Raw genomic sequence first — 13,767 nt, forward strand, 5'->3', positions numbered from 1 at the left:
TTGTTCTTGTTTTATTTTTTTTTTAATAAATATTTTAGTATTCCAGTTAGATCACAGGAAATGTATTGACTTAGGTTGAAGCTACTGTTGGGAACTGTTCTTGTTTGAGCCCCCCCTCCAAACTCCCCCACGACTCTGCAGGAAATTCTTCTGGCTTCTGAGGAATTCACATTTTGACCTCCAGTTCTTTGGCAGCGTCCCAATGACTGCCAGAAGTTTCTATTCCCATGCTATATCAAACAAAACTTGTCCTTGTAATATTAGTCTAATTCCTGTTTCATATTTAAGATTAAATAACAGAGACTCACAGGATGCCTGTCGAAAAACAAAAGGTCATAATGTCTCTTGACAATAAAAGAAACTTAAAATGTTATTCATATTTGAACCCTTCAGAAGATCCACAAGCTTTGTTCAAAATCCGAAGAGTGCAACATTTCGCTACCTAAAATTCCTACTCTGGTACGAGTGGAGAGGAAAAGAAAAAGAAAACCTCAATCCAAGCAATAATCATAGAACCCCAGAGAAGCAAAATTAAGTATAATTTTGGGAAATGTCTCCAACATGAGTTAAAATATTTAATTGAGCCTAGTTTTTGAAAACAACAAGGGGTTTTATAGCGGACTCATGAAGCGTATTAAGGCATGCTATGGGCGCTATGACTCACAATTAAGGCCAACTCCACCCTGGTCTAGAACTACCATTATGGAGTTTAACCGTTTTATTGTAACCACAGGCTTGAAGTTTGTTGTTTGAAGAAGAAGGGAATGTTGGAAGAGTCAAAAACCTATATTATCTTATATATTCCCTCCAATGTGTCATTGACCATAGTCTTTAGTCCACTTGACAACATTCTCTGCACCTCTCAGTAAGATCCTGGTAGACTACCAGTTCATGAATGTGGAGACCTTAAGTTGAAAATTAAATTAGATTTAATATATTTCTGAAAAAAATGGTTAGTAGCTTTCAGCTGGCTTCTTGATTTTCTACAATTTGGTTCTTATCTCAACTCGAGGTTGGCTCTCCACACAGACAACGATATTTCTTTGTAAATATTTAGCGTAAAGTTTACTGTTGTCAATTAATGACCCAGGCATCTGTGAGTTGAGTTCAATGAGTTGCCTCTCAAGCACCAAATCATTGAAATGAGGATGAAAATTCTTTTGAACACAGAGAGCCTATGTGCAGCTGCCAAAGTGGAGGCAAGTAAGTAGCAGAGGGTAAATTAGGTAACAGCGAAACTGGGCAACGCGCCATCATCCAGTGGTTGGTTTTCCCCCAAAATTTCATTTTCCAGTCACGTTGTGTGGGAGAGTAAAATGCAGCTTTCTCCCTACAAAAGAGCTGAGTTGGCTGTTGGTTGACTCATTCGTCTGGTTTCCGTGGAAACTTACCAGAGGTCGGCTAACACAAAATGACTGATGATTATGGCCCTTGCCATCCTAAAAATACCTCGCTGGAGCACATTAGCGAAATAGAAACCACAGTTGTGAACAAAATTTATATTAAAATACCTTTTTTATTCACATACTGAACAACTTTTTACCATCAAAAGTAACCAACATGCATTCCAGTGTAAAGGATGAATGATTGATAGTGGGGTTAAAATATTTTTCGTGCCCTGATGGTTATAAAGTATACAGACAGATAGCAGAGCTTCTGCTCATAAATCTCATTCAAGATATCCTGTAAATCATCAATCTCAACAAAGCTACTCGGTACTAGTCTGTATGTGGTAACGTGTTTTTCTTAGGTGCACAATTACACCCAGTTCCTCCTCCTCACTGAACACATTCCTAGGGATGAAGTGAGGGAACCACATAGATGTTGAAACAGTGAAGTCACTGCAACATTTTTTTTTTCCACTTCAAGGATCAAGTTGATTGATCTCAGAAAACATGTTATGAACATTAAAAGACGTTTACTCTAAGGAAACAACTTTATAGATATGTCTCGTTCGGATGTGTTCCCCCGAGGAGAGGAATTCCACCACAGGAAGGGAGAGTCTTTACCGTCAGCGCGACCCCTTCGTCCAGGAAGTAACAAACAACAATGTGCGCACATAAACTCACGACAACACACCTGGATATTGAATTTTCCCTTTGGTGTGTTGAAAACAATAGACCACGTAACAAGAGACCCATACCGGGCATGTCTGCCCTTGAGTAAATGTGAGCTAGAACTAGGTGGGGTTTGACTTTGGGAAGCTGAGCTCCCGGTTGTTCTCTGTCATGTTCAGCAGGTGAAGTGTGATTTATGGTCTTTGCTGATGTTTCCAGGCAGACCTCTAACCATCCAACATGAGTCACAGAACAAACATCTCGCATGTGCCAGAGACGTAAATTGTATGTTTGTGTTCACTAAACAAGCTGGTTACACGCTGGCCTACAACTTGGATCATGAATAAGATGCATAATAAAGTCTATCACTGGTGCAATATTAACTGTAGTTTAGAGGCGATTATGTCATCTCATTGGCCTTTGACACCATACTAGTACTGGCTCTTTTCTACATGGGTACAAACATTATATTTTCTTTAAGTTTATGCTGAATATTTTTGGCATAAACCTCGTAAATTAAAGAGAAAGGGTGGCGTTTCACTTCACTTCTAGAAGATAATATAACAAGCAGTCAACAGATAAGTTACACTCAAAGTTCAAAGGTTTGATATCCGAAAGAGATAGTGTTACGCTGTGTTTGCTCAGTTGCCGTGGAGACAAACTGACAACAGGAAACTATCCATCAGTTTACACTAACAATTCAGCAACTAATGACTTTTTGTGGATGGATAGTTGTGTTTTTTTGTGCGTGAGTGAGCGTCGAGCTCACAGCGTGCTTGTGTGTCATCCATCTACACCTCCCTATAGTCACACAAAAGCTCTGACCAAACCTTCGCTGTCCTTTCAAAACCAGTCATGCAGGACCAGTTCTTCACTTCTAACACACACACTTGAGGTCATGTTGCAGTAGCATTTATGTTTACATAGCATTTAGCTTTGGATTCAGTTTAAAGCTTTTAGTATCAAAAACTCTTACCTACATCGTATTGATGATTTATGGAATTATCTTGCTCAGTGTCCTGGGATCAACGTCTCATGTTTGGGTCAGGTAAAGATGGAAGTTAATTTTCTAATTGACATCGGGGAACGTGCACCAATAGGTATATTCTTATATATTATTCTTGTTTATATTCTTGCTTGACTGTTAATAACCAATTCAAGTCCATTGCTGTATTAAACTTTTTTATTAAGAAGCGACCAATCGTTATCCTCACATTTGTTTATTTATTCAGCCACCATCCACCCTTCCTATGCAACACAGAACATCCTCTTGAGGAGGGAAGTGTTGTTCTCCTGGGAGTCACTTTTAGCTCCAAATTGCAGACAGGACGTGCCGGCGCCTGGTACGCTTTTGTGGAGGAATGGAACATGTGTGGTGGATTTTAAGTGTTTGACAGTAGAAAGGTTCTCTGGTACACATCTCAAGAAACAGATCTTATGGTGTACCTCTCAGGGCTTTGAGCTGAATTAAATGAGTTTTCACAGCATAAATTCAAGGAAAACTTTTTTTAAAGGGGAAGAAATTACTAAATGGTCAAGAGCATGAATGCTCGTGGGTATAAAACCTACTCTACTAAAAGATTTATTGTTAGACATGGTCTTTTATAGTAAATTTATGACATAAAGTAAATGAATAACTGCATTTTACTCATGGGCTTGGGCCGAGTTATTTTATTTTGCCAGCCGAATAGAGGCCTACTTCCTGTTAACTACTTTTTTTTGGTTCAACTCTTTGTTGGTGGCCATTATTTTCCTGACTGTTTCAAATACTTACTACCTCCCCAAGATGCAGTTAGTCCCTCCGGATGACGATACTCTTTTGAAGTTAGTACTTTATAAAGTTTCCCCTTTTTATTTAATCTTGGTGAACGAGAGGTTCCAAGAGCAGAGTCCATTACGCTTTGTTTATACAATGAGTCCCTTGGAGGTGAAGACTTCCGGGTTTGATCACGTGCGGTGACAAGCCTTTATAGTGGACCAATCACATCAGAGTGGGTGTGGTTATGGTGAACAAAGTTTCATCTCCAGCGAGCGTTTTATTTTATTATTTCAATTAAATTAAAAGACAGTTTTGTACAAACATACTGATGAGTACAATAGAGGTCCAAGATCAATTTAAAATAAACTTTAATAAACACAATAATTAAATAATTAAACAGTAATTAACTTTAATTAATTACCCTTTAATGAATATGAATAAAATATATCACTTAATATATCAGCCGTATTAATGAGTCACTGATCTTTTCACTTGTGCCCAGTTTAGATCATATTGATATGACCAAAAATGTCCCCAACAGCAGCCCTCATGGGTGTGACCATGGAAACGCCTGATGGTATTTTGAAGAACATAAACCTCGACAATATAAGCAACCTTAAATGCCTCTGACCTTTCATGGTTAAAGAGGATGGGACTTTAAAACATAATTCCTGTAATTATTAACTGATTCACCTGATATGGTTGGAGTACGTGGGAACGTTATAAAACTGATTTTATCTGTCCTGCTAAACATTTACAAACGACAGCCATTGACTCATCAACTGACCGAACCGCGGTCAATGTCCTGTCTTGTCTTTCTTAAGAAAATATAACCGTGGAATGCTTCTAATTAAACCAAACAGACACTAACCAGAGTTTGATTTCATGGGAATGAAAGAGGGAAGCAGTGGCCCGTCTTGAGGACTGAATGCATGTGAAGAAAACACTCCCACAGTGAGCTCAGCATGAAGGCATGTCTGTGGGTCAAGTCGGTCCGCTAAATTAACTTCCTAATATTTTGATCCTTTACCAAGTTTGGCAGTCGTGCATACCCGCAGAGCTAGATTGTCTTTTGACTTTGTGATGTCAAAAGTTAACAAGTAACTCCTCATAATCATGTCCTTATACAAGCAAAGAGTGCTTGGTGAGTCTGCGTGGGCGTTGAATGTGATAAAGACTTTGTTTTAGATGGATGTCGGGATATTTGTGTTGCTGAAGTCAGGGGACTGAAAGATTATATCGATGTTAATCATTATAATTACATTTTTTGTTGTATTCTGTCACTAAAGCTGTGCCATTATCAAAGCTTTAAACGTTTTAAAAAGTATATTAAACCTGCAATGGTTTGAGTCTTATATAGCGGCGTCTTCTCCATTATGGAATTCAAATAGTAAGACTCAACCATTTTTTTTCTTTTATCCCTGATCTGGTCGGGATTTGTTACATTTTATTTACATTTATTTAACTTTACGCATTACATTTTTAATTTAGTCTTTAGTTCAGTGTCATGAGGTCCACAGTCAAGGGAGGAGTCATGGGTGTTTCCCTTCCTAACGTGTTCTATTTTACTGACTCTCCCACTTGTTTTTGCAACACTAGTGTATGTTACGTCAAGAAACAAACGGATTGATGACGGATCCATCATGAATTTAGAGTAAGAACTTCGTTAAACCCACAAGAACCAAAATAGCAATCACTGACACATCTGGTGACATCATAAAGAAGGATGGATGGTTTATCTGGCTTTCCACTCAATCCTGAAATAACATAATTTATTTGTTGTCGGTTTGTGTAACACTAAACACCAAACCTTTACCCAATTACTTACTTCCTTCCTCCGATGACATCACTGCCTGAGAACTGTGTTGACTTGTCAGTGATGTCTAAACAGCCCCAGCTACAAAAACACAGATAAAATAACCAATTTTGGACTTGAATCTTTTGCTAGAGGTCGTTCCTGGATGTAATTTATGACCGTCTGCACTGAAGCAGGTTGTGAACTGACGTCGTCCGTGCGTCGGAGCTCTGGAAAACATGGAGCTTTGAAACAAGGAGGTGAGAAAGGACAGGACCGTGAAGCCACAGTGTACAGAATTTGAGAAACGGATGAGATAAGGGAATGATTTGTCCACACCAAATCTTTTCAAACCTATTTTTACAAGAGCCGACATTTGAATGTGCAATAAAGTTCCTTAGGTATTTTAAGAGATCACACATTTAAACAAGTCAATAGACTAAAGTGGTTCATGGGTTAACATCTCTGTGATTTACTATCTTTTGAAGGTCAAGGGTCAGCCAAGGGTTTATTTTACCACCTTTCACTTTAACTTCAACTATTTTTACATTAATTCAAATATTCAGTAAATATCTGCCAGTTCAGTTCGAGTTAACAAGGTGGTTACTGTAGGCCCCCTGCAGGTGTGCTGAGCAACATGACATTAAGAGCTTTCCCCAGCTTTAACTAATGACTGTTTGTTTCAGTTTCACTCCTATAATTAAAACGCTGTCAAATAACAAACTGTATTCATCACAACAACAGCTAATAACTTAAAGTCCAATTACAGATTTAAGGAGGATTTATCATGTTCCACAAAGAGTTCCTTTCACGGAGTTTAAGACTCCAAATTGTAGTTCACGTCCACTGACCGTCCAAGAATGTCTCTACGCACCAATGACTGGAATCACTAGAAATACATTTTAAATTAAAAAAATAAAAAAATAAAAAATGTGGGATACTGCACATAAAAGTAATAAATCTGTTACCACAGACAATTTAGTGGCATTAATTCCAAAATACAAACCATCTCAGAAACATCAGCTGCAAAAAGAAGTTTAACAAGATTACACATGCTGGAGGTCGTTTACACAAGAATCTCTCATCATCATGAGTGTAGGTTATTATTAGTAGGCACAGGTGTGTTTACAGGAGCGCTGCTGCGAGCATAGCTGCTGCGCCGAACACACACTTTCAGTATCACTTTTGTCTGATTCAAATGGTTAAAATACGTTGAGGGAGATCTGAAGCAGGAAGTGGATACTACTATTTTACATCAAGAGCAGTAGCAGTAGAACTCTACTAAACTGAGCCCCCCAAAAAAGCAGCTTTGGAAATACACACAGGAAAAAGTGAGTGAATCCTAACCATGCTGGGAAATGTTCCACGAGACACGTCGCCCACACACGCAGACAAATGCTCACAAAAGAGCCATTCAAAGCCCAATAGTTGCCTCCGACATGTGTTGTTCATTGAAGAAAGTTTGATCCCAGAAAGACAGGGAATTTGATCCCAATCCCCAGTTCCTCTATACACATCTGTCGTTCTTGTTTGTCTCCTCAACATCCTTCTTTAATTTCACAGTAATGAAGTTGTTGAGCTGAGAGTAAAGAAATGTTATTACCACTCAAATGAAACGTGCTGGTGGGTTCAGTATTATCTAAACACACTTAAGTTGAATGTCACTTATTCAGCACCGAGGATCTGATTTAGACTCACTAATAGCCACTGATACCGACCTCCCAGTGGGATCCGCACGATTGTTCAATTAATGAGTGTGTGTGTTACTATAAAAACACACACCATCAAACACATCCCTTGCTTGATCACTAACAAGTCAAGATGGTGGGAAATAGAGAGATGTTTGAAACTGGCAGCTGACAATCATTTTGGTGTTTGTGAGTGGTTGTCATGGCGACAGCATAAATGGGAAACGTTGTCCTTGTGATGTTGGAGCACAAGACGGTTTGATGACGACTTATTTCACAATAAAGTCATGAGCAGTCAAACCTCCTCATAAAAGACGGTCATAGGTCATTTGGTTGTTTTTTTTAAGGGTCACATTGATTATGAGAAAGTCATCCAGACCAGTAGCTACCTCTGGGAAATGTGTGGAGGCGTCACTGTTGTCACAACAATGATTGAACTGTTACTTAGTTACTGCTCTCCATTCTGATGACCAAGAGGAAAAATGTGAGGAGGAGGAAGACTGCCCGTCTGCTGGTGGATGGTCTGCCTGATCTATCAAATGTACATTTGCCAACACACAAGCACACTTGGTTCTACAACGGAAAATAACACCGCAAAGTTTGGGGCAAAACAGAAGGGTCAACGAACCGGTTGGCTTGAAATCCAGTTTGTCTGAGAGTTTTTTGCTCCATTCTCCAGTAATTCTTCTCATGTTGAATGTTGCATTAAAGGAACTATGCATTTTCTGTTAAATAAAAACTAAGAATACAATCTGAAAATGCAGAAAAGAATTAACAACGTGGACTTTGGTCTTTTATCTGTGTTTCTTTGTGGGCACTGACATCTAGTGGATACTCTGATATAAAGGGATAATTCACCCCAAATTAAAATTGTAATCATTTTCTACTCACCGTTAGTCGACTAAAGTTTTGGATTATGGCCAGAGTAATCCGTCCTCTCTTGGGGTTATGACAGAAATGGAGAAAAAAAAAAATTCTTTGTCCAAAGAGACTCACTTAAAAACATCCATATACCTCTATGCTGCTCATTTATTTTTGTAATTATTATTCATTTCATTTTTTTACCATCATAATTTGCTCATTTGTTTTTGTTTCAATGGCTGATAATGTGACTAAAATAAAGGAAGTTATTGTAAATAATTAATTGAATGAACGAATATATCACTAAATGTATAAATAAATATATAAGTTTGTGAATAAAGCTGCTGTCAATGTATTTATTTATTTTCAACATTTTGATAATTATTTACACATTTATCTATTTATACATTTAGTTATGTATTTATAGGTTTGTGCATTTATTTATAATTTTGCCATGTATTTTACTCCACATTGTAGAAGCCTCATATTGATCAGAATTCATTTCAAATCCATTATACAGGTATATTTATCTTTTCCTTTTATCAAAGTTACTGTTACGTACTCAAATATAATGCAATTGCGTATAAGTTCCACGAAGCGGTGCTGTTTATTACATTTTATGTGGAAATGATTGTTCCTTAGTTGGCTAGTTGAATCTAAATTTTAAATGACGTGTTTGTTTTTTCCCGGTAATTTCTGTCTATTTAATATAACTTTTTTTGTTTTGTATGTATTGATGACCACACAATGTAACAATGTAACAGTGTTAACAATGTAATAAACATGTAGAATGGAACAAAAATAAAAATAATTAGAAAAAGGTAAATTCTTAGACGAGAAAAAGTAGGAATATTTTAATAAATTTAACTCACTTTGTAGGGCAGACATGTTTTTGGTGTGCGGTCCAGGGATGACCAAACATGGACACCACACACTGCCTGCTTCACAGCGACCTCTGAAAATAGAAGACTAAAAAGAGAAAAAAGAACTCTAAAACAAGACTCTCAAATCTCTCTGTGTGAACCTTTCTGTAGGAGGAACTGTTAGGGCCAAGGTTATTGTGCATTTCTTAACCCTTTCCCTTGTTTTTAATAAAATCTTCCATGTATTAGTTCTAGATATTGATATGTTCCCTGCTTTCTGCTCAGTTGTGAAGTTGCACTAGTGCTAAATCAGGTTTCTATGGGTTTTATTTCAGGTTTCTTTACTGTTTAGAGACCTTGCTGTAATATGGAGCTGGTCAGTTGCCAGCTTAAAAGAATGTATTGTTATTTATGATGAGTTTCAGCAAGAGTTAGCATCATAAGTGATGTGTAGGAGGTTTACAATGTGACGTAAAGAACCATCCTTGAATCTGAAATAGTAGAGAGAGAAGTCTTTCCGTTTGTGTGTGGACATCATCCAGTTCTCCATTATTGCCACAGAGTCTATTTTTGATATCATCTGTTTTCTCAGATAACAATCTCTCCTCTCTCCATATTTGGGTTTATCTAGTCTTTTCCCAGACTTTCCCTCGGATTTATTGCCCTCGCCTTATGAGAAACAGTCTTTCCACAGATCCACCGTACGCACATTCAATTGGTTCCAGCCAAGTCTGCTGCTCATGTTTGAGGTGCTAGGATGCAGGGCTGTTGTGTGCGACTTGGAAACTAATTGATCCTTGAACGTGATTAGATTTTGATTCTGCAAATAAAAACAAGTACATTTTTACAAATTCTTTTGGAAGATTGTTCGCAGGCTGCAGGAGATTAAAGGGTTAAATTCACACCAGTAACGCTGAAAGGGGGGCTGGTTAACACTATTTGGAGTCTGAGATCACGTCTGAAGGGGCCGGCACAGAAGAGTTAGAGGGTGAGAAAGGTCAAAGGGTCAAACGTTGCTTTAGGACGGTAAAGACAGAAACCTGAAGCTAATTCTGGCAACAATATGAACACCTGCGAGGATCGAGCAACACAACACCCGAGGTTTTTAATCAAACTTATACATATATACTTAAATAATAATTTGCCTTTTAAAGGGTTGGCTCCTTCTGCTGGTGAGCCAGTGCCAGGAAAGTGGGGTTAGTCAGCTGGAGAAAAGTGGAACAAAAGCAGTCCTGATGTGTTTCACACTCATGCAACACATAGTACGATGCCTGCCAAATTGTTTAAATCAAGAGGGTCAACTAATAAGGGGCCAACAGTTTTACTGTTACTTGAAGACTAATTGTTTACATCCATAATCTTTGTTCATTATCGTATCTTACACAATGGCAACTTTATAGATCACCATATTTACATGGACATTCATCTACTGTCTTCTTCAAGAAACATCTCAAGACATTTTTATTCGTGCAGGCTTTTCCTTGATTTTCTGTGACTCCTGTGTTGTTCTCGGTGTTATCTTGACCTTTTAAGTATATATTTTATTGAGTATTATTTCGATTGTTTAAGCGCTTTGTGACCCTGGTCTGGAAAATGTCTGTCACCCTCGTAAGTCACCTGGTAGTCATTGTTGAGATGCGTTGAACAAGATGTTGTTTATGCTCGCCTGCCATGTAATCAAGTCTCTAACCCGGCTGAGTCACCGACCCTCCAGCCCCGCGGACAACTGCTCTCACAGTTTTTGTCTTCTTTTCTTAACAGAACCAACAATGTGCTGGCTAGGACCGGAGAGGGTGTATCTGGGAGGAGGAAAGCGAAGGGGTGCAGGAGAGGTTTGTGAGGTGAGGGTTTTGAACAGAGAAGTAATTGTACATGTCAGAGTAAGGCAACCTATGTAAGGGCGGACGCAGAAGGACGGACGGACGGAGAAGACATGTTTGCAGAGTGGCTTGTGTAGAAGGAAACTTACTGAAGGCTTGTTGTTTAGGGCGGCAGCAAAGGTAGTGACACAGAAAGTTGGATAGCGGTAAGAAAACAGTGAGAGGGGGTGGAGCAGGTTGGGAAAATGGTTGCACATGTGACAGCGGGACTGAGTTGGAGAGAGAAGTGTTTTTAAAAGTATCAAGAAAGGAGGGGGGGGAGAGCGTATCCTTCTCTGTGTCCCTGCAGCCAGGCTGAATCAGAGCCAGGGAAAGGGGAAGGGCCTCCATCTCCTGCTATCCAGCTGACAAAAACAGCTGCCCAGGAGCCTGGAACAGGGGGCCGAGAGGAGGTCGTGGCTGGGAGAGGACGTTCTTTTACATGGGTTGCGTCCTGAGCTCCGACTGGTGCGGCGTGGAGGAAGTGCAACCTGTGCCGGTGGTGCGAAACCAGGCCGCGAAGAGAAGGAGTTTGGACAGGTGTGACAGTGGCAGGATGAGGCTTGTGAAGGTCAGCAGCTGCACGTTTGCATGAGCATCGATCTACTTTCTTCTTCACACTCAGTGAGAGAAAGAACTTTAACCTTTTCAAGATTATTTTAAGTTTGATTCAAAAGACATCTCTGATTGGACAGAGACCTGACAAGTGTTTACTGGTGCATTGATTTTTGTTTCTTTTGTTTATCTCCAAATAAATGAATCGAATTGTATTCCTGGGATCAAACTGTGAATTCTAACAGAATAGTTGCAAAACAGTTGTTGATCACTGGTACAGTATTTGAATAACACAACCACTTTGATGCAAGACATGTTTTTTTTATTCCATGATGCGAAACTACATTTAAAAAAACGTTTTAAAATGCTAAAGAAGTCCCATCACGGACATCTGAGGTTGACGTTTGCTTCTTTGTGAGTTGAAAGGGTGACAACAACATTACCACATGTGCATAGACACAATAGCGTTGTTGTGTTGCATAAACGCTGTCATCATTATGTCAACCTCTGGCTGGAGATAAGTGAAAGTGACATCAGCTCTTGCCAACGTCTGACTCTCCTCCAGCATCTTTGATTACAGTTGATCGCTAACAGATCTCTGCTGCCTCATTAAACGCTCCCATAGGCCCGAACACACTCGCACATGTTTCTTGTGTTTGCACGAGAATGCTGAAAGTCCCAGTGGATTCATGTCACATGTTACACAGCGTGGGAATCTGCAGCCCTCTGGACTACGTCAGCCACCACCAGCTGACCTGAAGACATGGGTGTGGGAGGCAAAAAGATCCCCTTGGAGTCTAGACCCATGCACACAGTAGATTCCATCTAATCCCAGGAATAATATCTTTGCAGACAAGTATTAAAATAATGTTTTGGTTTGTGTGTGTTGTTTAAGGATTTTTTCTTTAACCATCTAGAAACAAAACCTTTTGGTTAGTTTTTTTTAACACAGAGTACACAAACCATACTATTAAATTGTGTAATTATAGACAAGAAAAAATCATGTTGAAAATGTTTTAAGCGTCTCTTAATGTAAAAATATCTAACCTTAACCACATCTACCGGCTTTCAACCCTAAACAAAACATAAACCGTCCCGTTGTAAATCACTAGCTTCTTTCTCTGTCCCAAGCCTTTACTTTATCGATATGCCTTCCCCCACACACACACACACAAGCTTCAGCATATCACTGATACACTTGCACAATATGTCTGGGATGGGAGTACTTCCGTCTCTGTGAGGGGGCTCTCTCTGGGGTTTGCGGGATGTGCGGTTGGCTACCAGGTCTATTTGTTGCACGCGGATACACGCTTGCCTCGGACTCTGCCAGGGTCCAGCCGGGTGGGGTTTGGCTGCGGTGGCTGATGGTGTCGGTCAGTGCTTGTGGGGCCCTGCTGTTCTAGCTATTGTTGCCGCATTTCCTTGGGCGGGCCTTCCCCTGGGGGCCCATGGTGGCGATTTGGGTTGGTTTTTTGGTGGCAGCGGTGGGCAGGGGCAGCTCAGGGGTCGGTCTGGATGGCTGCTGCCACAGTGGCAGAGTTTCTCTGTGTGTGCCCTGTGCTGAAAGTGCCGTTGCAGGGTGTTTGCCGCCCTGACAGCAGGGTAGGCTGCCCGTGGGATGGGGCTACACAGTGGGCGAGGGCTTGGGCGAGGTGGGTGCGATGGACGGGCCTTCTGGACCACAGAGAAAGTGGACTACCCATTTAATGCTGCTGTTCGCCCAATGGTGCCTGTTGTGGAAGGGCTGTAGTTGAGAGGGGGGATCCACAGCAAAAAGACTGGTGGTTGCTGTGAAAGTGGGCGGGAGTGGGGCCTGTCAGCGGGTATTCCTCCCTTGTTCGTCGCGTCAGACATCTTCTTGTTGCTTCCTGCCTCTGTGCGCTGGGGTCCACACAAGCACAGACGCACACACACACACACACACACACACACACACACACACACACACACACACACTTACTACACACGACCTTATGAAGGAGACTGTATGTCTAAAGCCATCCTTCTAAGTTTTTATTCTTGCCAGAGCGGTGTAACTGTGTTCTCTTGGAAGGGTACTACAGTTGCACCGGAAGTATAGATCAAGTTTAAACCACGAATGTCAATAATGCACCACGATTCTCAGATTGCATATTTGTAAAATGATACAAAGATTACTTACTTAAAATTACACATACAAATGCAGGCCGTGCAGCTCTGGCTCCATCAGGTCCAATATTTAATGTACCACAACTATTATGGATAAATGGATGTGGGAGGATTAATGGATGGGTGACTATTAATGGTGGATGGGTGGAAGGATAAATGGATGGATTGATGGATGGATGGAA

General features: G+C 40.2%; 1 protein-coding gene across 2 annotated transcripts in view; it reads left to right on the plus strand.

Moving 5' to 3' along the window:
- The first annotated feature begins 11,294 nt into the window (after positions 1-11,294).
- tns2a (tensin 2a) overlaps positions 11,295-13,767 on the plus strand; it is a 34,067-nt gene continuing 31,594 nt past the window's right edge. For both annotated transcript variants that reach the window (XM_087780817.1, XM_087780818.1), the window contains exon 1: positions 11,295-11,453. In XM_087780817.1, the coding sequence (XP_087636943.1) occupies positions 11,325-11,453 (129 nt within the window). In that variant the 5' untranslated portion in view covers positions 11,295-11,324. The remainder of the gene's footprint in view (positions 11,454-13,767) is intronic.

The sequence above is a fragment of the Callionymus lyra genome, chromosome 19 (assembly GCF_982586985.1).
Source record: "Callionymus lyra chromosome 19, fCalLyr1.hap1.1, whole genome shotgun sequence".
NCBI classification, from domain to species: Eukaryota; Metazoa; Chordata; class Actinopteri; order Syngnathiformes; family Callionymidae; genus Callionymus; species Callionymus lyra.